This window comes from Dama dama, chromosome 33 (assembly GCF_033118175.1).
Source record: "Dama dama isolate Ldn47 chromosome 33, ASM3311817v1, whole genome shotgun sequence".
NCBI classification, from domain to species: domain Eukaryota; kingdom Metazoa; phylum Chordata; class Mammalia; order Artiodactyla; family Cervidae; genus Dama; species Dama dama.
Window position 1 is genome coordinate 27,746,298 of NC_083713.1, and position 25,798 is coordinate 27,772,095.

At 39.6% G+C, this 25,798-nt stretch overlaps 1 protein-coding gene across 1 annotated transcript in view; it reads left to right on the plus strand.

Annotated features, from left to right (window-relative positions):
• SLC25A12 (solute carrier family 25 member 12) overlaps nt 1-24,982 on the plus strand; it is a 96,601-nt gene extending 71,619 nt beyond the window's left edge. The window contains exons 12-18 of the mRNA XM_061135726.1: nt 2,501-2,553; nt 2,945-3,025; nt 17,524-17,664; nt 19,626-19,764; nt 22,157-22,315; nt 22,441-22,531; nt 23,866-24,982. Of these exons, the coding sequence (XP_060991709.1) occupies nt 2,501-2,553; nt 2,945-3,025; nt 17,524-17,664; nt 19,626-19,764; nt 22,157-22,315; nt 22,441-22,531; nt 23,866-24,064 (863 nt within the window). The 3' untranslated portion in view covers nt 24,065-24,982. The remainder of the gene's footprint in view (nt 1-2,500; nt 2,554-2,944; nt 3,026-17,523; nt 17,665-19,625; nt 19,765-22,156; nt 22,316-22,440; nt 22,532-23,865) is intronic.
• Nucleotides 24,983-25,798: the final 816 nt, after the last annotated feature.

A 25,798-nucleotide genomic window follows, 5' to 3' on the forward strand; every position in this document is an offset into this window, starting at 1 on the left:
ACAACAGAAAAGGAAAGCTTTTTGCTCCCAGTCCCATTCTTGCTCCACTCCTCCTCTTCGCTTGGAGGCACTGAGTGGAAGCAGGCTGTCTTCTGCAGGGAATGTGATCACCAGCTGTAAGCTGAGCACAGTGCTGTCGGCGTCAGAGGCAGCCGCCATGCAGGATTCTCCCCAGCACCGTCGACTTTGTAGGAACTTGTTCTCTTGGGAGAGGGAGACTTTCATGTACGTGTTTTCACATTAGAATTTAGAGTTTCCTTTGGGAGGGAGATTAATTTTTTAATCCCTTTGGGCGCCACTTGGAATTCTTTGAAAAACTCTCTACATGCTCAGGTCCAGGGCATTTATGTAATTTACTGTACTTGTTTGTTTGCACACACAGTCTCATTAATCCTGAGCTCATTCTGAGCCTGAACAAAGACTGGGCCTGAACAAAGCTTTATGCTCATGGACAGGAGGAGAAACACCTCTGATTGGTAATATGTGCAGATACTCAAGTGAAAAGGTAGTTCTGATATACTTGAAGGAGAGGGTCACAAGGATGTTCGTTTTTGGCATTTTATTTAGAACAAGAGAGTGGTTCTGGAATCAAATTAGGCTCAAATACCCTGCCCTTGAGAAGAAATGTGATGAATTTTCTTAAGATATTCAGAACTCTAGCCTGTCTTAAATTCTAACCGTACAACAGAATTCTAGCCGTACAACATGCGCAGAGGTGTACATTATCTAGAATGCGGGTCTGTGCATGTCAGTCTTGTTTGAGACTTTATTAATCACTGCATATCTGAATTCTGTTTTTATGAAACCTGATGGTTAAGTGGTGCTAAATGGCTTTTTCTTTGACATCTCCAATCTTTCTTTGTTGAATAAGACTCTTTCTCCCTGTTTGGTATACTTTAAAAGAGAAGGAACCTAGATATACATACTGCAGTTTACCTTCTCAATAGATGGATGCTTACAGAGATTTTATTTGAGAGAGATGTCATATTATTTGGATTCAATATAGCAAGTTGGGGGTAGGGGGTAAAGAAATTATTAGCTTGCTTTAAGATGTGAGCTGATAAAATCAGTCCTTTAAATGAGAAACTCTTATATTGGGGGGAAGATATAGGAGTCCTGTATGTGAACACTATGTTGAGATTGTCATATATTGTTTGGAGCTGGTCCATTATTTTGTCAGATGATTGACAAAACTGTTGACAGAGTAGCCTAAATTTCTTTGTAGGCAGCAATGATAAAATGACATAAACCATCAGTACTATATTAAAATTCTATGAGCCTCACTGAGGCAAGGTTGTAAAACAAATACTCATGCTGATATGGTTGTATGGGAATCAGATTAAAAGTAATAAGGCCTGATAATCATGAGAGAAAGTTAAGACTGCCATCTGCTGATTTATTCTTTTAAATCAGCTGCTACCCATTAAAGGTGTGTGCAGATTTGTGTTTGTCATTGATAATTCAGTGTGACTGACAGTAGCCTGTATATATGATTACTTGCTGGCTCTCAGCTTGTAGAAAATCACTCAGCAATATCCTCAAAGTAGGCTTAAGATCAACAGTGAGCATGCAAACACATACATAATTTCCCCTTGCCTGGGTGATTTAAAGGCTATAATATGTTTATTGTTAGCATCTTTAAAAACTGTATGCAAAAATGTATTTTAACGATTTGGATAATCTGTGTGCTTTAGAAAGTTGAGCCTTGTGAATAGCTACAGATGTTGAATTGTTTATATATTTTTTTCTTTTGCCGCCAGCCTGGAAAATTTAACCTTCTAAGAATAATGGTTTCCTTTATTTTAGGAGAATTCTTTTGAAATGACTTACGTTTGACATATATTAGTACATAGGCTAACAGTGGGCTGTGTTTTCCTTGTAGAGCATACCCATTAATTGGTACTTTAAGCTGCATTTTTCTTTATAGTTTTGGCTTTCTTTTAAATAAATGAGCACTAAATTCTGTGTTTCTCTAAAGAGAAAATTATGGGAGTTGATTTTCTGTACTAGCCAAGGCACTGTGTGCTATTACACAGGTAGCATCATTTGTGGCAGAACCTGGGTCTACTTAACAGGATGCTTTCCAGAGCTTTTCTAGGCATACATCATTGGCTTCTCTAAAATGTCTATGTAAGTTAGTATGTTGTTGGTGGTAAAGAGAGGGAATGTGGTTCTATTGTCATTGGTAGTGTTCTGGGAGTAGAGAAGATCCATGGGCTCCCTTTTTTCCTCATAGTTTTTGAGAGGTGTTAGATAACTAGACTTTAAAGGAAGCCTGCCTAAGAAAAGGATTTATAGCAACAGACGGTATAACATTGTATTTAACATAAATAATTATTATATACATATGCATAGTTTTTAGGATAATCCATTTTTTCCCATTTTCATGAAAATCCTAAGATGTTTGATGGGTAAATAATGTGGGGGAAAACGCCTTATTGGGCTTGTGTGTTCATGTCGAGTACATCTATGTTGCTTACAATTCTCTTTGTTTACCTAGGTCTGATACCGCAACTTATAGGGGTTGCTCCAGAGAAGGCCATTAAACTGACTGTAAGTTGCTAACTCATTGAATTTATGTCATTTGTTTAGATTATCACTAAGCCAAAAATTAAAACTGCTGCTGGGACTTCCCTGCTGGTCCAGTGGTTGAACCCCACACTTTCATTGCAGGGGCCACAGGTTCAGTCCCTGGTTGGGGAACTAAGATCCCTCATGCTATGCGGCATGGCAAAAAAATTAAAAACAAACAAACAAACCAAAACTGACGCTGCTAAAACTAGCACACGGTCGAGGCATTTGTAAAATTTTGAATTTAATGTAGATATCTGCTAATTTTAAATTTTATATGAGACAAGTATTTTGCTGACTTGGAAAACTAATAATGTACCACTAAAGGCAGTGATTGGGAGTTCTGGTTAATTAATGTTGTCTTTCTAATTAGGTTAATGATTTTGTCCGGGACAAATTTACCAGGAGAGATGGCTCCATTCCACTTTTAGCAGAAATCCTCGCTGGAGGTTGTGTAAGTATTAATACTGTGATTTCTCATGACAAATATGTTTCTTTAGCCTTTTTGCACACCAGATATAATACCTGAGTGACATCCCCTCAAGCTCAAGGAATTCTAGGCAGTTTTCTCAGATCGTATGATTTTTTAAAATATTTTATTGCATAATCTTAACTGGTTTTGAGGCAGAAAAGAGTATTTTTGTCAGCTCAGTCTGTTAGAAGCTCCTGAAACATCACCTTTGACACTTTTTGAAGTTCTAATTCTGTTTCTTTTTAAACACCACAGAAAACAGAATAGTGGGTAGAGTTACCATTTATTTTTATTGACTGGAATAAGTGTGAGGTGGCTGATTAATTGGGCCCTTTTATTTTAGGTGTAGGGTTGAGTAAATCATTGTAGTATCATTACAATTTCCCTTCTTTTAAGGACCAGAGCAAGCAACCATAAATATGTTGAAGCTGTTGACAATTTTGAACCCAGAGACTTTATCTTTAAAGTGTAAGCATGACATTGGATTTTGTCCAATTCTCAAATCTAAGTTTGCAGCTCAGCTAATTTGTGGTGTTCCTTTCACATTTAGTAGTACCTAATTTGTTTAATCCATTTTGTCCCTGAAACCCTTAATGACTTCCAGTTGACTTGGCTAACAGTCTTGGCTCAATCCTCTTCAGTTGTTTGTGAAACTGAGGTGATGAGGTCAGTGACCTTTGCAGCTTTTAATTCCAAGAAGATGCCCTGAGGGTCAGAGAGAGAGGTCGCTCTGGATTCTCCTTCATGATGTTTGTCAGCCTGGCACATACCTAGGTCCTTACCTTTCTGCAACCAAAGCTCTTATGGAAGAGGCAGCTGGGTGCACTCCCTTGTGTGATTATGTGTTTGCCTCTACACCTTCACGTATGCCCACGTGCATTCTTAGAAAGAAGACTCATGTCTTTGGCTATCTCTTTTTTTCATGAATGACAAATAAGAAACATAGAATAAGACCTTTGCTAGCTCTTACTAGAGTTTCTCTTCGTCTTTACTCCAATTAGATGCTACAGTTTTTCTCTTCAAATTAAAGACCCATCGCAAATCATATTCTTTTTCTCAGTGGTTTTAGTTTTAATTTGGTTAAGAAATTTCCTAACTCAGTTTTGCCACAACACATGTTATACATTTGTCAGAAATCTCTCAAGTAATGTTCTCTTGTTCCATATAGATAATTATTTGTTTCCATTTGTAACATCCAGAGGTTTTTGCCCATGGAATTGACTAGTTCCCCCATGTCTGACCTGTGACCTAAGTAGTTACATTATGATCAGGTATTTGGTTCCTTTGTTCTTCCTAGGTAAAGACCCTGTTTCTAGGTTTGAACTCTGGGAATTTCTGTTGAAGTCTGGAGTACCTCGAGGGTTGTACTGACACTCTACATTTCTTCCTTAATCATGACTCATTTCTGGAGGCTTTGATGGATTGTCTAGCTAGAAACTGACAGCGTGAAAAATAGTTAGGTTGGGCTCTAGGCAGAATGATTTCATTGTCTGCAATTCTTCAGCACAAACACTTCTGCTTCCCTCTTCCCTCCGAATCTCTTCATTCAGGGATGAAAGGAAATGTACAATTATCAAGTTTCCACTGATAAATTCAATCACACTACAGTGTAAGTGATTGGTGAAGCACAATCTGCTACTTCTCCCAAAAGTCTGCTTATTTCAGTGGAGAATAAAGCCCTAAAAGGTCTCTGTTGATAGACTATCAGGCATTGTGGAATATAGGAATAGTCTTTTTGCTGAATGAAATCTGGTAAGCAGTCACCAGGTAAAGAGTGGCTACCCAAGAGGTAGATAGGTAGGGGTGTGTGTGTGTGTGTTGCTTAGTCATGTCTGATTCTTTGCAACTCCATGGACTGTAGCCTGCCAAGCTCCCAGTCCCTGTGTGTGTGTTGCTTAGTCATGTCCAACTCTGCAGCTTTGTGGACTATGGCCCACCAACCTCCTCTGTCCATGGAATTCTCCAGGTAAGAATACTGAAGTGGGTAACCATTCCCTTCTCCAGGGGATCTTCCCAACCCAGGGAATGAACCTGGGTCTCCTGCATTGCAGGCAGATTCTTTACAGTCTGAGTCGCCAGGGAAGCCTGATCATAAAAACCGTAGGATCCTGGGTATGGGCAGTGATAGAATGTGGAGTGCCCTATGGGTGTTTGGCTAAAAGCTGTCAGTGCCACCAGGCAACAGGAGTGTGGTCACTCAGTTTTAAAGATGTACTTAATGTGTTAGCCTAATGCAAGTTGATTCAGAAGAAATGGTATTGACTTTATAGATTTTTTCCTTACCAGAAGGATCAGCTGGGACCAGGGCCTCAGTTTCCCTACGTGTGCAAGGGAAAGTTTACTGCTCTGAAAATGACTGTGCTGTCCTTTAGGCAAAATGATGTGTACTGACTGGATCATATGGTAACCAAGAAATGAAACTGTCTGGTCCTTAAGCATTATGTATTTTCTTGTTTTTTGTTTTGTGATCTATTTTAAAAAGTATGTCATATTAGATACATGCAAAAGAGAATATATTATGTAGATTAAAAGTTAAAATGAGCATCCATAAACCTACCACTCCAACTAAATATTACTATTATCATTGATGCTAATCTGCTTGAATGCTAATGAGCAGTAGGGACTTTCCTTATTGGGTTGAACATTTTATAGGCATGGTCTCATTCTTTCCAGTTGGAGTTGAAAAAAAAAAAACCTGAGAAAAGACATAGCACTTAGTGAATGACAAAATTGACAGTCAAACCACTTTTGTCTCTAAATCTCTGTTAGTACACATTTGGTATGTTTTCATTCTCTCTTTCTTTCATTTACTCATTCTCATTCAACAATCTGTCAAGGCTGAGAATGATTTAGAGTTTCCTCCTGTGCAAGGAACCAGACTTAAGATATGTTTATATCTCATAGAAAAAGGGTAGTTCTGACCATTCTTACCAGATTTAAGTCTAATCATATTCCACTTTGGTAATTTGAAAGTAGAATTTCTTATTGTGATTTACTTCATTTCTACATGTCACCAAAGAAAATACATGCTTATGATTATAATTCATCATAATAGCTACCATTTCTTGAGCATCTTGTACTAGACTGAACACTTTATAGGCATTATCTCTTTGTTATTCCCAGCTATTAATAGAGTGAAGAAACTAAAAGCTTAGTGAAATCAAGCACTTAATAAATGGAAAAACTGAGATTCAAACTACTCTGTCTGTAAATCTGTATTCTTTCATATTTGGTGTATGTTTCTATTCATTCAGTCTTTCATTCATTCTCTCATTCGTTGAATGATTGCTATGTTTAAGGAAAAGTTTTGAAATAACAGCTTTATTGAGATAGAATTCATATATCATGTAATTCCCCACACATGAAGTAAACAGTTCAGTAGCTTTTAGTATATTCATAGAGCTGTGTAATTATCACTATAGTCAATTTTAGAACATTCTTATCCCCCAAAGAAACCTACTACCCTGTCTCTAATGATTCACCATTTCTGGACATTTCTTATAAATGGAATCAAACATGTGGCCTTTTGTTTCTGGCTCCTTGGACTCAGAGTAGTGTTTTCAAGGTACATTCATGTTGTGGTATGTATCAATATTTCAAGCGTTTTTATTGCTGAATAATATTTCAGCATAATTATATATAGGTAATACCATATTTTGTTTATTCATTCATCAGTTGTTAAACATTTGGGTTTTTTCCGCCTTTTAGCTTTATGATTAAGTGCTGCTATGAACATTCATGTAAAGAGTTTTGTGGACATATATTTTCATTTCTCTTGTATATATACTTAGGTGTAGAATTGGTAGGTCATATGGTAACTCTAATTAGTATTTTGAGGACCTGTGAGACCATTTTCCAAAGTAGCTGCACCATTTTGCAGTCCTCCCAGCAATGTATGAGGGTTCCTATTTTTCCACACTCTTGCCAATACTTACTATCTGTCCTTTATAGCCATCCCAGTTGGTATGTAGTGGTATCTTACTGTGATCTAATGACTGACATTGTTGAGCATTTTTTCGTGCATGTACTGGCATTTATATATCTTTGGAGAGCAATCTATTCAGAATATTTGGTCATTTTTAGTTGGGTTGTTTGTCTTATTATTGAACTGTAGGAGTTCTTTATATATTTAATGTACCTTATCAGATATATAATTTCCAGATATTTTTCACTTTCTTGACTGTGTCCTTTTGCAGAATTGAACTTTGATTTTGATGAAGTCCAACTTACCTTATTTGTTGTTGTTTGTGCTTTTCATGTCATATCTAAGAAGTCATTGCCTAATCCAAGATCATAAAGATTTATACCTCTATTTTCTCCAAGGGTTTTATAGTTTTAGATCTTACATTTAGCTCTTTGATCTTTCACATGAATTTTTAACCTTATTTTGCAGTATTTTGCTTTGAGCAGAGATATTACCAAATGAAGGTTTTATTTTTTATTGTCAACATCTCATTATATTTTCTCTTAATGTTTTTATATACATGATCGTATGCATGTACACAGACACATGCTTGCACAATATTTTTTAAACCAGGTCCAAGTTTTGTTAACTCTGACTTCCTGTTTGGAAATGCAGGCAGCTCTCACTGCTTTTAAGGGCAGCAGAAAATCACAGTGGAGCTTCTCACTTTGGAAATAGATACGATCTTTGGGAAAAAAATTATAAACAGTGTGCATTTTCATATTTTAAATTTTCATCATGAACATGAACCAAACTTACTTTATATATTAAAGTCTTCTCAAGAAACACTTACTAGTTCAGAATTTATGACTTAGGTGTGGTTGCTTATTTTTTGTTGTTGTTATTTCTATAACTTGAATTTTAGATTTAATAATTTCTCCACCCTTTTTTAGGTGGAGATGGGATAAGAGTGTATACATGTGGGTACAGTTACTCAGTAAATATCTGTTATGGGTGCATATGAGTAATGTATATGTAACAATAGACTTCAAATAATTTTTCTCAGTGTTCTCATAGGTAAGCCATCTGTATCAGGCTGTATGTTTTAATTTTTCTATAAGAAAGTCTCTCTTTATATATGTATAAGTATATACATATTTGTATATACACACATTACATGTCCATATCAGACATAAATATAATTGTTTAATTATGATATCTGTTGCGTGCAGAATAATACTATGTCAACTCAGAATTTTTCAAAGTACTTTCACATGCACTATTATCATCTCCTATAAAGTGGGTAGATGAAGAACAGAAGCTCAGAGTCTACCTCTCACCTCAGATCACGGCAGTTTTCATGTATTCCCAAGTATTTTGATTTTAAGATCAACTCCTTTTGTTCTGTAATACTATCTTAGGAAATCAAATCAAGGCCTTGTCCATTTATCAAAATAAATCTAGATGAGTCCATTCAACTTTGTAGTGGCTTTTCTTTCTTGAAAAATATTATATGGATGTATATTATAATAATTTAACATATATCTGAATATGTATGCTATTTAGGTATAAAATACATTAAAAAATCTTAGATATCAGCTTAATGAGTTTTAACAATTGTATACACCCATGAAATCAGCACTCAAGAGTGAGATGAAGAACATTTCGCTCCAGGAAATAAATTCATGCCTCTTTCCAGTCAGTCATGCTTCCCCTCCCCCAAGCAGCCACTGTTCTGATTTCTGTCAACAGTTTTGTTTCTTCTTGGATTTCATATCAACAGACTCATACAAAATGCTTTCTTTTATGGTTGGCCTCTTTTGCTTAATAAAGTGTTTTCAAGAGTCATCCTTGTGTGGGTATCAGTATTGGTTTTTTTGTTCAGTTTTACTGAGCATTATTCCATGGTATGAATTAACTACGATTTGCTTTCCATTCTTCTGTTGAAGGACATTTTGGGTTGTTTTCAGTTTTTATCTATTATAAATAAGGTTGTTATAAACATTATTTAGTACCTAAGAGTAGTCTAAGGTAGATGTATATTCAGTTTATTATAAAAGACATTGCCAGTTGGTTCTTTGACATATCATTTTACAGTCTCATCAGCAGTGTACAAATATTCTAGTTACTCCTTATCCTCAAAATGTTTGATATTTTTAGTCTGTTTTAGTTATTCTGATTGGTCTGAAATTATATCTTGTTGTGGTTTTAATTTGCATTTCTCTGATGCCTAAAGATATTGAGCATCCTTTCATATGTTTATTGGCTATTTATCTTTTTTGGTGAATTATCTGTTCTAGTCTTCTACCTATTTAATTAGGTTACTCACTGTTACTGTTGATTTGTAGGAGTTCTGTATACATCATGGATACAGTCTGTTGTCAGATATATGTGTTATGAATATTCTTCCCAATCTGTGACTTGCCTAGTCATTATCTTAATGGTTTCTTGTAGTGGTTTTATGAAAGAAAAGGATTATGTGAATTTCTTACACATGTCCATAAACCTAAGTGGGAAAAAATTTAGTGTCTTTCTGAGTCAACAGAGAAGTCCCTTGAGAAGTCTAAAGGGACTGACCTATATGTATTTTCTAATGATCTCTCTGGTTAAGTATCTGTTTTTATGTTGTTAAACTCTAGCCAGAGCACTTAGGAGCTTCCCTGGTAGCTCAGCTGATAAAGAATCTGTCTGCAATGCAGAAGACACCAGATCGATTCCTGGATCAGGAAGATCCCCTGGAGATTGGACAGGCTACCACCTCCAGTATTCTTGGGCTTCCCTGGTGGCTCAGACAGGAAAGAATCTGCCTGCAATGCGAGAGACCTGGGTTTGATCCCTGGTTTGGGAAGATCTCCTGGAGGAGGGCATGGCAACCCACTTCAGTATTCTTGCCTGAAGAATCCCCATGGACAGAGGAGCCTGGCGGCCTGCGGTCCATGGAGTCACGGAGTCAGACACGACTGAGCAACTAGGCACAGCACAGAGCACTTACCTATCTGATCACATTTACCTACTTCTAAAAGGATAAGGTTCCAAATGGGAAAAGGAGTACATCAGGGCTGTATATTGTCACCCTGCTTATTGAACTTATATGCAGAGTACATCATGAGAAACGCTGGGCTGGAAGAAGCACAAGCTGGAATCAAGATTGCTGGGAGAAATATCAATAACCTCAGATATGCAGATGACACCACCCATATGGCAGAAAGTGAAGAGGAACTAAAGAGCCTCTTGATGAAAGTGAAGAAGGAGAGTGAAAAAGTTGGCTTAAAGCTCAACATTCAGAAAACTAAGATGATGGCATCTGGTCCCATCACTTCATGGGAAATAGATGGGGAAACAGTGCAAACAGTGTCAGACTTTATTCTTTTGGGCTCCGAAATAACTGCAGATGGTGACTGCAGCCATGAAATTAAAAGACGCTTACTCCTTGGAAGGAAAGTTATGACTAACCTAGATAGCATATTAAAAAGCAGAGACATCACTTTGACAACAAAGGTCTGTCTAGATCAAGACTATGGTTTTTCCAGTGGTCATGTATGGATGTGAGAGTTGGACGGTGAAGAAAGCTGAGCACCGAAGAATTGATGCTTTTGAACTGTGGTGTTGGAGAAGACTCTTGAGAGTCCCTTGGACTGCAAGGAGATCCAACCAGTCCATCCTAAAGGAGATCAGTCCTGGATGTTCATTGGAAGGACTGATGTTGAAGCTGAAGCTCCAATACTTCGGCCACCTCATGCAAAGAGTTGACTCATCAGAAAAGACCCTGATGCTGGGAGGGATTGGGGGCAGGAGGAGAAGGGGACAACAGAGGGTGAGACGGCTGGATGGCATCACAGACTTAATGGACATGAGTTTGGGTAGACTCCGGGAGTTGGTGATGAACAGGGAGGCCTGGTGTGCTGCGATTCATGCGGTCGCAAAGAGTTGGACACGACTGAGTGACTGAACTGAACTGAAAAGGATAAAAGTCATAAAATTCAAAATGTACATATTGCTCAACAAAGGACTGATGGCCCCATTATGCTGCAGGTGTTTTCATAGCCCCGTATGAACATACGTCCTGGAGAACACATCCCTTCCCTTGTATCTTGCTTCCAGTCGGTGTGGTGCTCTCACCTTAGTTACCACACAGGAGCTATGTGAGGTAGATAAGGTAGATGATGGAATCTCTATTGTCATATTAGGAAACCAAGGAGTGAAAAGCTTATGACCTATCTCGGTTACAAAGCTAACAACCATATAGGTCGACAGCTTTCCAAACCCGAAATCTTTCTGTTCTTTTTCTCCCTTTGGCCTATGTGTGCACATGTGCTCACACACACCACCATATCCGTGCCCATATAGGTGTAGCAAGGGGCCCACTTGTTAGTTGGAGCATTTACTAATCCCGGGAGCCCAAAGTGGTAGCTTGCCAGCTCCCTAAGCCATATCTTTCTCAGCAAGCTGAGCTTGCAGGTCTCTATAAAGAGCTGTTTGGAAATGGTCTCTTCAGCTCCCATCCCCAGGAACCAGTGTGGTCTCAACTATGCTTGCATACTTACATGGACACACATACATATGCACACATATTAAAAGTCCACATATATTATGTCAGTACGTGTAATTTAATCTCTTCATATCTCTGAACACCCTGGCATTTATCATCACTCCTTTTAAACTATGACTGTCTTGGACTATTTTAGAGCGAACCATAGTGTTTTCCTGTTGCTGTTTACAATAAGGATGCTTGGTTGATGGCATTGTGAGCCAGAGCCACTGTCTCTTTTCATCCTGCTTGAGTCAAAGTGACAACTAATTCTATGACTTTTATTTGTTTTTCTGGCTGTTTTAAATGTGTATATTTGGTACATCTGTTCAAGGAGCTGATATGGCCCTAAATTGAAGTTAGATTTTCATTTGTCTCTGCAAGGGAAGACTTTATAAAATGAATTGTTTAGATTGGACATTTGTCAGTTGGAAAATAGTTTCAAACTATAAGAGACAACAGATCAAAGAGGAAAGTAAACAGGGGACTTGGTGCTGGGGGTGGAGGGGGGTGGGGCGGCGGGACATGCAGCCGGTGGCTGGATCCCCAGCCTCTTTGTGGTCTTTGCCCCTGGGTAGGATTATGCGGGCAGGTCGAACAGGCCCAGTCCTGTGTGCAGCCCCTTGGTCTCAGGCACATCAAAGGTGAGTGGTGACATCTCAGTATTACATCCTTTTCTCCTAACTTTTGCTGTCAGCTTTGTCTGTTATTTGCTCAGTGATGTCCAACTCTTTGCGACCCCATGGACTGTGGCCTGCCAGGCTCATCTGTCTATGGGATTCTCCAGACCAAAATACTGGAGTGGGTTGCCATTCCTTTCTCCAGGTGATCTTCCTTACCCAGGGATCGAACCTGGGTTTCCTGCATTACAGGCAGATTCTTTACTGTCTGAGCCACCAGGGAAGTCACTAAAGCTTTAATAACTAAAGCTGTCAGCTTTCGTTGGTTTATTTTCTCATTAAAAAATTATGCAACACAAGATGATATGGAGGTTTTTCCATTCTATTTTCTATTGGGTGTGGGTAAGCCTCATTCAAAATGAGATTTGTTCTGTCTCATTGTGTCATTTGTAATTCAGTTCTGAAACAAAGAAATGACAACTTAATACTGAAAAATGGAAGCATCTAAGTCAGTTTTAATATTAATGCTCACATCCCTTTAAAACAATAAACAAGTTTGAGAGGGAAGTTTAACAGTTAGAGGTTAGAAATTAATTTTGTTGATTTGGTGAGTGAAAAAATTCACCAAAGGTATTATTGTATGAATTGGTATGCTAGTTAACACAAGTGCAAGGTAGGAAGACATCAAATTACACAGTGTTCATTTAAGACTACATAGCTATGTATCATCATGTTTTAACCTGCAGTTTTATTTATCAGTGTCTGTTATTTCAGATCACTAGCTTTACTTAGTTTGATTTTTTTTGATGTCCATATATGCTTAGGTAGATAAGCCTATTGAAAATTTTGGATCCATAGATAACTAGGGCTAACTAGTTTTTTCAAATGCATTTAAAGTATATGATTTCCCAAGTTTCCCATGGGGAAGCATGTATGAGAGAGGACCTGGTATGTAAAAAGAGCCGTTGTTTCTAAGACCAGTTCTGTTTGTTATTTCTGGTGGTGGGGGTAGGGGTTGTTTTTTGTTTTTGAGTAGTTAGTACATTCGATTCAGAATTTAAAAGATATAATGGCATATACTTTGCAAATTCTTTCTCCTAGCTATTTACTTCTCCTCCCCGGGGGTGCAACCAATGTTTTCATCTCTAAGCTCTTCTGTTTTTTTATAAACTTAACTAAATTTTGACATATTTGTGATAAATAGGTGCCTAATGTTTTATGTTCTGTTTATGTCACTTAGCATGATTTTATTATCTAATATTATAGACTGAATAAGAGCATAGAATTATTTGTGCTTAAATATTTACTTATTGGTCATTTAAATTTTTTTGTTTAATTTTGCTTTAAAAAATAGCAAATGTCAGCCTATTTGTAAAAATACAGATACTTTTTAAATTAAAAAATTAACTATATTTTTATTTCACACTTTAACACATCTGAAATTCTGTATATTCAGTGATTATATTTACTGTAAGTAGTGTTTTTTCCCTGTGAATATCTGTTATTAAATTCATGATATCAGAATCAGTAGAGTCTTAAAATAGAGGAGAAATGATATTTTCTGGTGTGTTTGTTTCTCAGAGGGGAAACAGTTAAGGATGTGATAACATCATAATCTTGTTCTTTGTCACTAGATTTCTTATCAGAGTAATTGAATTAGTTGCAAATTTTATTCCCCCTTCTCCCTGTTCCCAGTTTAATATGTATGAGAGTAGTTAACCTCAGAGCTTAAAAAAGGACAGTGCATATTTGCCTGGTGTGTTTTCCTTAAAGTGTTACAACGTACCCAAGGTTTTAGACAAATTAGATAGCAATCTTTATTATTCAGTGTTTCTGTGTTATTGAACTCAGGCTTGGCTGCTTGCATATTGAAAGCCAGTACTTGAGAAGTAAGTGTTGGTTAGAAAAGGAAAGGTTGCTTTATTCAGGAGGCTAGCAATCTGGGCAGAAGGCAGACTCGCGTCCAAAAACCAACTTCAAAGATTCTGCTCAATCGTGAAAGTTTTTAAAGGGAGAATCATTTGGGGAGGGGGATCTGTCTTCATTATCTTCCACTGTGTACAGTCAGTGATGAGGTAGCGTGGCAGTGCTCCCGCAATCTTGTATTAAGCCTGAAGTCACCGTACTCCACCTGCATGGGGGCCTTAGTTCCTATAGCAGTCAAAGGTAATTTGTTATGTATATTTCTTGGGGAGGAACCAGAACCCTGCCTCCCGGCTGCATTGTTGTTACTTGACTGCTCCTGCTTTGTCTCTGGGCTTCTGCTCCCTCCCTTTCCTGAAAAGCAACTCTTTGAATTTGTCCTTTGGAACTCAGGGAAGGTCAGGGAGGCTGAAGGAAGCCTATTTACTACAAACTAGAAACAGGAGACAGAAAGGATCCCACAGGGTCTTGCTCCATTTCATCTGGATATTGTCTATATATTCCTAGGTCTGTCATAAAGTTCTTAAAAATGATTATTTTTAAAGAATGTATAGATCATGAAATTGGTAGAAATTTTCTCCTTCAATCATAGTAGAGTACACACATAGGTGTGAAACACACACACAGGTGTATGCCTTGCTTATAGTGTCATTTCATTGTTTACACATTCACTTGTTATATTTCATGTATTTTACATATATATGGACGTAAATATATATATGTACATATATATGTTTAGCTTTGTGATTGTGTCCAATGTGTTGATGGGACTTAGTGTATGTTGTTATTATTGTTCAGTTGCTCGGTAGTGTCTAACTTTGTAACCCCATGGACTGCAGCCAGGCTTCCCCGTCCTTCACTATCTCCCTGAGTTTGTTCAGACTCATGTTCTTTGAGTTGGTGATGCCATCCAACCATCTCATCCTCTGTAGCCCCCTTTTCCTCCTGCTTTCAATTTTTTCCAACATCAGGATCTTTTCCAGTGAGTCATGTCTTCGCATCAGGCGGTCAAAGTATTAGAGCTTCAGCTTGAGCATCAGTCCTTCCAATGAATATTCCTTTAGGATTGACTGGTTTGATCTCCTTGCTGTCCAAGGGACTCTCAAATCTCCAGCACCACAGTTCGAAATTATCAATTCTTTCTAACTGATGAAAGACAGCTGAAAGAAAAGCCTCTTTCATGGTCCGACTCTCACATCTGTACAAGACTACTGGAAAAACCATAGCTTTGACTGTATGGCCCTTTTTGTATATGTAGTACAGGTGCTGGGTAACAGATCTTAAAGGCGTGTAATGGTTAATGTGTTCGTGTTTTCCTTCTTTTATTTGTACTGTTTTAATTGAAAGCCTATTACATGCACATGTAGAAAGAAATTTGGAGAGTTGTTAAATACAAACTTCACTAAACTGACAGTTATTTCCAGAAGGGTCTGTGAGAGACAGAAGAGGAGGGAACTGTGTCTGTGTGGTTGGGGGTGCAGTGCTGTTTGGAGTATTTCTACTCTGCAGGATATTATAATTTACTAATGATTAAAAACATGAAAGAACTTTGTATTTATTTAAACATAATGTCCATATTTAATGAGTAGAACCCAGGGGTTGACATCATCTGGTGGTGGCGAATTTGGGGGATTATAATAAAAATTTATGCTTTTTTTTTTTAATCTGCTTTAGTTTAGAACATAAAGCGCATTTTCCCAGAGATAGTCTTTTCAACCATTATTTAAACAAGAGGTTTCAAGGAAGTAGTAAACTTTTGTAATTGGTTTGGTCTTTAATACTAGAGCTACAGGAGCAATTACTTGGATTATCATTTTAACATAATTTTTCACCCAGCAATCCTTTTCAAAGTATTGTTTCCTTAGATTGAAACACTGAAATACTTTCTCCTGCCTGCAGTGCAACAGATTAAGAGACAGAAGCAGGGGCAAATCAACATGTAAAATTGGGTCAGGCGTCATTCAGGAATCTTTGTGCCAGTGGTCTGGGTTGTATAGATTTGGGAAATCCAGAGAGAGACAGCAAATTGCTGCATCCTCAGTACTTGGTGGACAAAAAGAGGATTAGGGCCCTGAGGAATCCAGGGCAATCAACTTCGCACCAAGAGGAAAGGAATCTTGTGTCAGTGTTGGCAGTTGTGGATGTTGATAGGAATGAGGGATCAGGGTGAAGTGTTCTGTTGGTTTATGGCCCCTGGTCAGTTAGGAGAATGGTCTGGGACTTTTTGCTGCCCCTTGGAAAGGGGGTCTGGAGGGCTAGGGGTTTTAGAAAAATGAACAGGAATATGGGTGAAGGTAGAGTATTGAAGTGGCATTGAATGTTGCTTGTGGGTTTTATGGGTGTTGTTTATAGTCTTTCTATACCTGTGGGATTCCAGTACCCAATGAGGCACCTGTTTCCTGTTTCACATGTGACATGCTATTACAGTGAAGTTATGATTATGTAATGTAATTATGGTTATAAAGTGTGGTTCTGATTATATAATATAAACAGCTACACTTAAGATGACAATGTGCAAATGAGATTTTTTTCACTTCATGAATGGAAATGTATATATATTTATGTTTTTAAATTTTTATTTATTTTTATGTATCCATATGTGTACACATACACACATTTTTTTTTCTCCCTATGGAAACCAAAAAAGGAGTTGGTAGCAGTTTTGTTAAACATTCTCTCTCCTCCCCCCAACAGACTTCCAGTGCAGATACACTTTCATTATCTAAATTTAAGTATCTATGGTCGCTCACCACGGGTGAGTGTGGAGTGTGGCTTTGGTTTGCCTTCTCTTGTACTTGTGATAACTAGATGCTCCATTTCCCACCTCTGTCTTGAACAGTATTTCTAGTTTGGTCTTGAAATGATACTGCAATTGTCCTTCCAAATTATCTTCTTTTGTGTGGATGTGGTTGCAGAGTTTTGTTCAGGATAATACATTTTAGAATTTGAACCAGAGGAGACTTTCTACCTTTGGCTAGTGTGGGGTAAAAACACCTCTGTGTTAATTGCTCTGCAGTCCAAGAAAGTGGCAGCAAGTGGTTGAGCTAAGGAGACTGCTTGTTTTTAAGAAGAGGAAAGAAGCTATGTAGATCTGAATTTTAGCTCCAGCTTGGTAGAAGATACCAGTCAATCTCCTACCATCTCTTTCCCTTTCTTTGGAGCACCAGCTGCCACATCTGGCTTCACTTTTGTTTTCCAAATGAGTTTATTAGTTTTGCCATTTTGGATATGGGTGGGTTGACCCAGGGAAGACTGATCTGGGAAACACTCCTGACATTTCAAATAGAAGCAAAACTAGACATAAGTTGATTTGAGACAGAGTTTGGGGCCATCCCTGTGAGCCCTTCCAGCATCGGCCAAAGCATCGGACTCTCATTCCCCTCCCTGCAAAGGGGGAGGAGTAAAGAGGGACAGTGTGGAGGTCTACAGATTTTTTTTTGGCTGTATTCCGGGTCGGTCGGGGCTCTGATATGGAAATCTGCTCTGTCTCCTCTCTTGCCTGCAGGCTGGCGGCTCTCAGGTCATCTTTACTAACCCTCTGGAGATAGTAAAGATTCGCCTACAGGTAGCTGGAGAGATCACCACAGGACCTAGGGTCAGTGCCCTGAATGTGCTCCGGGACCTGGGACTCTTTGGTCTGTATAAGGTGGGTAGATTCCCTTGGGTTTTCTCAATAGAGAGGTTGTAGTGTACTCCATAGAAATGTGAAAAAATGTCAAAATCAGACTACTTCCCCATAAATGGAAAAGCAATCTTGTCCAGCAGGGTAGTTCCAATAGTAGAAAATCAAAACAAAAAGAAAAAATCAGGACACTTCTATTAGAGGCAGTGGGATGTACAACCACGCTGTCCTGTTGTCATCTTCAGGCTTTTATGAAGCTGCCAGCAGGGAGGCCAGCACCACAGACCCGCTGGCTTCAGGCTCACAGCCTTTTATTTACTGGTGGATATGGGAAAAGTTTCTTTGGTGTTCTTTTGGGGCTGGTTTAGGACTGACTTCAAAATAGTCTTATGTTTATTTTGAGTCTGAGCTATCTCTATTGTTATCTTCCCAGTAGGAGCTTGTCTTTGTCTTAATAATTTGACCACAGTGAAACAGTAGTAGAGTTTGGTAGGATTCAGGTCTTTAAGAAGTTAAGTGGTGGGATTTGTCAATAATGAATTGCATTTAAAAAAGCAAAACAAAAGCAAACCAGAGTGTACTGTACTTTAGCAAAATGCCAGTCAACTGATTCCTTCCCTGCAGGTATGCTTACTCCCATCATTACAGATCAGATGTAATGGAGCAGAAGCTATTATTTTTCTTAAACAAGGAAGAGTATTTCTTTCTCTTCTTTTGCCTGGTGTAAGGGGAGGGATACGAAAATTTAGCTTTTATAGACAACTATGTTTCCACAGTGTCTGATTTATTTATAGATCCATCACTGTAGAAATGTGTAAATTGGCTTCTGTAGCTGCAAATTGGAAATTAGAAATTCTCTCGATTAGAATCACACAGCTACAAAGCTCTTAGGAGACCAGTAAACCAATGATGCCTGTCCTGAGAGTTTTGTACATGCTCTCTCCCTTATACCCCCAACTGCTATCCTTTTTAGAATTCCCTTTGAAAACTGACTTTATTAAAATTGTTTCTCTCTGTAGTATCTCTCAGAGAGTCCCAGGAATTTTTTTTTTCTTTAATGTTTGAGTTTGTCTTTTAAAAACAGAGCCAACCGGAAAACAAGTACCAAAGATGGAGTGTTTGCCTGGCCGGCTAAAGCCTCAGCAGTAGGCTAGTGTGGGCTTAGGAAGGGGCAGTGTCAGTCACCAAGACAAGCTGTCTGACTAGATTTCTACTCTCAGGGAAACTTCCTGATAAAATATTTTGTCTGGGTTTCCCTGTCCTCTGCCATTTAGGACATGGGAAGTGAGGAGGGAAGTTTGGTGGTTTCTTTTTCCCTTTCCCTAGAATGCGTTAGTCGTTCAGTTGTGTCCGACTCCTTGAGATCTCATGGACTGTAGCCCACCAGGCTCCTCTGTTCATGGGATTCTTCAGGCAATACTGGAGTGGGTAGCCATTCCCTTCTCCAGGGCATCTTCCCGACCCAGGGATCAAACCCACGTCTCCTGCAACAGGGGCAGATTCTTTACCATCTGAGCCACCAGGGGCTCTATGCTGAGGTGGACCGAGTTGGTAATTTGTTAGTTTGAGGAGCTGCCTTCGTTGGTTGCTTTGAAATCGAGCTCTCAATACTGGGTTTCTAAGTCTGTTCCCAGCCACACCCCATCCCCTGGCTCTCACCAAGGCGAACCAGAACAAGCGGCCTAGAGGCTTGAACATTGAATTTTTATTAACCTTAAAATCTAATCCATACTGGAAATGCCAGAAGATTCTTAGTTGTCAGAATACCATTGTTAACTAACTCTAGGACCCCCAGATCCACCAGACTCTCTCAAACTTTGAGCCCCTTCTCGATTTCCCTGTGCCTGACTTGTTATCCTGTTTCTTTTCCACGTCAGTCTCAATGCTGTCTGAGGGACACCTCTGGCTTGTCACCCTGGATCCCTCGTGGTCATTCACACCTTGTTTATACAACTGTTTTGCACTGTTTCCTCACTCTCTGACAGGGTGCCAAAGCGTGTTTCCTCCGAGACATTCCCTTCTCTGCAATTTATTTTCCTGTTTATGCTCACTGCAAACTACTTCTGGCTGATGAAGACGGACACGTGGGAGGTATAAATCTCCTTGCAGCTGGAGCCATGGCAGGTAACCATTTTTTTTTCTTTTAAGCCAAAAGAGTCCCTACCCACCCCACCCCCATTCTCTAAGTACAGAATCTCTGTGCTCCTCTTCTTTATTTCTGGAAAGGTGATTGTTTGTATCTGACTTAGTTTAAATACGACCGCTTTTTCTCCTTTGTGGGGTATGCTATAATTCTGATGAGCGTTAATTACATTTGCATAATGTGGATAAACAGCTTAATGCAGCTTAGGAACTCGCAGCCAAATTAGCTCTGCCCATCTCAATTGGGCTTTCATCAATACCGTGTTTCTTAGCCGCCTCTGCCCCTGAAACCTTGGGTGCAGTCAAGCTGAGCATTAATGTAGAAAAGTTCATCACATCAGTTGCTTTGTTGCACCTCATCCTGATGCACAGGTCTAGCATCCCCTCACTTTCTTATTCTGTATATTGGAATCAACATGATTTGGCTCCAACTTGAGTTTGAACTGTCCGTGTTCCTTCTACCATCATCCTCATCAGACCAAACAAAGCCATACTTCCTCAGCACCACTCCGCGGTGGCATCTCTTTTCAGTTCTTAACATGCTCCGTTTTTTACTGATGATTGTTTACGTAAATCCTGCCCTCTCTCCTGGGCCGGGAGCCCCTTGAAGGCAGGGGTTTCAAATGTAAGAAGGTACTGAGAAGCTTCCTCTCAATCCCATGCTCCAGCCTTTCTCTTGTGTTGCGAGGGAGCTGATTCCAGATAGAAGGGGAGGACCAGGTTGTCCTTGACTGCAGCAATCCTCAGACTTGGCAGAAGAAGGAAAGGGTGTGTGTTTACTTGCCATCACCGCTGCTTAGGGAGACAGACGGGCGAGGTGAATGAACGCAAGCCCAGTGCTGTCCCTGGGTGCTCAGGTGGCTGACCACCCAGGCTCCTGCAGTGCGTGGCTGTCACTGGGTGCCTTCTCCTCTGGTCTGCTGGCTCAGCAGAGCAGGACAGCCTGGGCACCCCTGGGGGTGTGGTATGTAGCAGGAACCCTGGAGTCCAGGGCTGCTGGGTGGACATGTTATTCTTCTCATCCATGATGACAGGGAATGACTCGTGATGGTTAAGAAGCTCTCCCAGGGAGCCTTGAGCCCTTATTTGGGGCAGTCACTTGCAGTTATAATTCAAAAGCCAGTAAAGCTACCAGCTCAGTCTTGGCACTGAGCGTTCATCCAGCTCCTTTCAGGTATTCACCAAAGCCGCCCCAGTTGAAGGGAGGGCCAGCACATCTTTCCTCATCTTTGCTCTCTGCTATTCAGACAGCAGCAAAGAACACTCTAATCATGGACAGGCATTTTGCCAGTGGCTGATGGAACCATGTAAACATTTTCATGGAGCTGTCAGCACCAGCTTCTTGCCCACAGACATTTGCTGTCAGTTTTTGGAATTAGGAATGAATTTTTCTAATTTTTACCTGTAAAGCTTTGCTGGCAGGCACTGAGAACATTCAGGATTCAGAACATTCCAAAGGCAGCAATTTACCTAGTTTCACGTGAATGAGGTATAGGGCTTGGCGGGAGGATATTTGCATCGTCTCTAACAGAGCACTCCCCGCCGCCCGCCCCAACTCCCTACCCTGAGTGGCCAGCTTCATCTGCCTAGTGATGATTCAGTGAAATTCAGACCAAATTGAATTTCTTCCCCCTGAGGAAGATTATCTTGCTCCTTTGTTCCCTGTTTTGTTTTATAAGTGAAAGGTGTGGTTGTGAAATCCATCTTGTGTCCTGCCGCTGATGAGTCTCAGCGTGGCCCCAGGGAGCTGGGGCCCAGGGAATGGCTGACAAGGCCTTTTGATGATCAGTTCCCCCACTGTTCCCTAACTGGTTGCCTGGCCGCCTCTGCTTCAGTTGTAATGACTTCTGTCAGTCACAGTCAACTCTCAAGTTGGCCCCTCAAAGAGTGAGTGGATATGAGTATTGATATACACCTCATACAGTAAGGTGACAGGAATCAGCAAAAAAAAAACACTACAGTTTGCTATCAGATATATTTAGCAGCTCATTAAATTGATATTATCCTCATTCTTTATTATACATGAAAATACTGTCTTATTTAAGGAAAGGAAAGAGGTAATAAAATAATTGAAACCCAAAGGGGAACACTGGGAATTGTCCTAGTAATATTGCTTCATTTATTCCTCTCACTGTTCTTTGGGATCATGCAACATAGAGTGATTTTCCTAATTCAGAGCGAATAAAAGAGGTTTACCCTGACTCCACTAAAGCAGCTAGTGGGATTTTATATCCTTTTTCCGTTATTGCCCAAGGTATCTATCTAAGAAGCATTGAGTTAAAGCAGTCAAGGTTGCTAATGGTACTGTTAGTTGTTAGCAGTCTATCCTTTGTAAGGTATCTGGGATGAATTAAACGTGCCTTTCTCCTGGAAGGGGTGCCTGCTGCTTCTCTGGTGACCCCTGCTGATGTCATCAAGACAAGGCTGCAGGTGGCTGCCCGCGCTGGCCAGACGACATACAGTGGTGTCATCGACTGTTTCAGGAAGATACTCCGGGAAGAAGGGCCCTCGGCATTTTGGAAAGGAACTGCAGGTAGGGGCTGGAGCCGTGTGGAAAGGCTGGTTGGCACTGGGGTCCTGCTCCCATTACTCGCGTGTGGTCTTTGCTGTAGCCATCCTGCTGTTAACTGCCCCCCTCCCCCTTTCTCTCTCTTTTAGCTCGAGTGTTTCGATCCTCTCCCCAGTTTGGTGTTACTTTGGTCACCTATGAACTTCTCCAGCGGTGGTTTTACATTGATTTTGGAGGCCTGTAAGTGCAACTTTTCAAACTCCCTTATAAAGAAAGCACCAAAACGCCAGACAGGTGTTTGTTCGGCCTATAAAGGCATTTTGGGGATAGCAACTGACAGGACAGAGGACCCTGCAGGAGCAATATTCTTAAAACAAACCATGGGCCTGAGACTCTTTACTGTTAGAGGAGAAAGACTTGGACAGGGTGACCCCATACACAGCATTAAGCAACTGCTTGCACAAAGTTTAGAGAGGAAGCAAATTAAAATGTAATATGAATAGTTCCTTTTTAGTGTAAGCAGATACTGAGCTTCATGGATGTAGATCCTTATTTGGCCTTTTTACCAGAAGTAATATAAATTTGTGTTAGTTACACTTTTGTAAACTTCTGAAAACTCAGTCAAGCCCTTTCACACCCTCATGATTTCATTATTCACCATAATTTATTATTAGATAGGTTTCGAAGTTCTTAGAACTAATTCTCTGCAAAAAAAAAAAAAAAAGGTTAAAAGAAAGGTTATGCCCATGGATGTAATCACTGGTGAGATTTAGGCCAGAAATTGGGCCTTTTGACGGTTAGTACTTGAAGCTTTCACCGTGGATAAGAGGAATCACTTGAATTTGCTGGGAGGGGAAGGTTGTACCCAAAGCAAGCAATTACCAGCTTTTCAACAGAAGATCAAATTCTGTATCTGAGTCTTTACTGCATAAACCTATGAACTCTTTTCCTGCTCAGAAGCCAGGTAGGGAGTTAGCTGTTGAACCAAGTAGTTGAGGGACTTACACAAAGAAAGTAAGCACAATCTCAAAGTTTCAGGCTTTTCAGTACTTTTGCATTCTGGATAAGTAAGAATTATGTTTACTTCTCTTTAAATAATTTTAGTAATAACCTTCATGAGCTTATTACTTAAGTTAGCTTTTAAAATTATGTCAAAATAAAAGAAAATGTAAATTTTCTGCAATTAATTTATGCTTAGTGTAAAAAATTGGGAAAATAGAAAAATCATTCATAATCCTACTTCCCAGAGTGGTAATATATGAGTGTATTTCTTTCCGGTCTCTCTTTCTGTGGATCCATTTATGTGTATGAAATGGAGGCCACTTCTCTTCTAAAACAAATATGTGAATGTGTTGCTTTCAATGCCGCTATAAATCATGAATAGTGCAGCATAATTGACAAGGACAATTGGACACTCTTCTTGGTGGCACATGGGTCAGACTGAAAGTGTTCAGTTGTGTGTCACCGTCTTCAGTGTTTCGGTTTGTTTTTTTGGAGTATAGTTGCTCACAGTGCCGTGTATCTGCTGTTCCTCAATCGTGAACACACTGACCATTGACTTTTCCTACCAACAGCAAACCCTCTGGCTCAGAACCAACACCTAAGTCCCGCATCGCAGACCTTCCTCCTGCCAATCCTGATCACATCGGTGGATACAGACTCGCCACCGCCACTTTTGCTGGCATTGAGAACAAGTTTGGCCTTTATCTCCCCAAGTTTAAGCCTCCTAGTGTTGCTGCGGTTCAGCCAAAGGTGGCGGCAGCAGCTCAGTGATGAGACAACCATTCGGTCTGGCAGAATGGCGCCCTGGAAGGAGAAGCCTAGGAGAGCAGCCTTGCGATGATGTATCCAGTCAGCTGCATGGTGCTGACTGAGCTGAAGAATCAAATTATTCTTTCTATATGACATATACATATATTTGTTTATAAACTAATCATTTGCCCAGGAAAAAAAAAATTACAATGCAGTTTGAAGCTTTAGTTTTATGTGTTGAAATGTTTTCTAAGCCTTGGCATGAATTAGTGTTCTAGACTGCTTTGCACAGCTTGCACTTACAGCGACTGTACATATTGTACATCTTTGTACAGAGACATCTTGGCACCTCATCCCAACAAATCTCATTTATAGAATGTAATGCAGTTCTGAGTGGCTTGAAATGTACAGAATGTTTTGAAAGTGTTTTATTAAGAATCACACGAAAATAAATGTATTAAAATTAAATTCATTCTTTTATTGGTGACTTATGGAAATAATGCATCAATATTGGATGTATTTAATTCCTAGCTTGTTTTCCATTCTGGAGTGGAAAGGTATTTGCTGATAAGAGGCATAATGAGACCAAGTGCTGACACCACTGAATAAGAGACCCTTTGGAACAGATGCATGCCAGCGGATGCCGGAGGACCAGGCTAATGACTTGCGTGTGCTGATGTGTTTCCATTTGTATTTCACGTGTGTATAGATTCTCCTCTGTTCATCAACCGAAAGGCATTTCCTAGACAGCTCCTCGCCTGTCAGTGTGCATATGGAAGCAGGGATGTCTCCAGCATTACCAGCTCAGTTTCCGCCTTCCTCTGACGCAGCAAGGCAAGGCAGAGCTGGCATAGCTTTCAAAAGAGTAAAGAATACTTCAGCAGTTTTCATTCGTATGGATATGATTCCAATCGAAAATAAAATGCACACCAAAATGTATGCATGGAGTTGGATTTTCCTTCATAAATGTACTGATAGCGCTTTTGATTTTGATTCACTACCAGTTGCCTGTGACTAGTGATCAGGTTTCCCTCTTTCCCACTTTTACAGGAAATCATTTGACTTGGAAAGGGCTGTGGTGGAGTAACTGGAGAAGATGTAGTGGGCTCTAGCTTCTTCCTTGTGAATCTAAATACAAACTGCTAATTCCAAAAGTCACTCACCAAGGGTGTGATTGCTAATTTAGATCTAAACATACATCTTGACAGCCACATCCACACTGCTGTAGTTGTGATTTGATGTGTAGCATCCGAGTTTATTTACTTTAGCAAAGTGCTTTGGGAAAAACATTATTGTCGTTGCCAATGAGCTGGGATAGGAGAATGTATGCAAATATTTTCAAGGGGTGAGCCTGGAGATGGACCAAGTCACTTAATATCCTGCACATGGTTCATCGTTGATGGCTGACAGCCCTGTAACACACGACAGGCTCTCTTGAGGCCTTCCAGGAACAAAAGAATTAGCTTTGAAAGCAAGTTATTTCCAAATGTATTCAGTTGTTCTCATTGGAATGGAATAAATAGCAATACAGTTGTTTTGCTATTACCACCTGTTAAAAATGAACAAGTAGTCTGGATGTGTTCTTAAAAAAATTCAGAAATATAGTGTAAGATGTAAAAGTACCCTCTTTACCCTACTTCTCCCTTCCCCTCCCTGCCCCAAAGGTAATCACTGCTCACAGGTTAGAATATAAAATTTTAGTCTGTTTTCATACATATATATATATATATATAAATTCATATACATTTTTATATT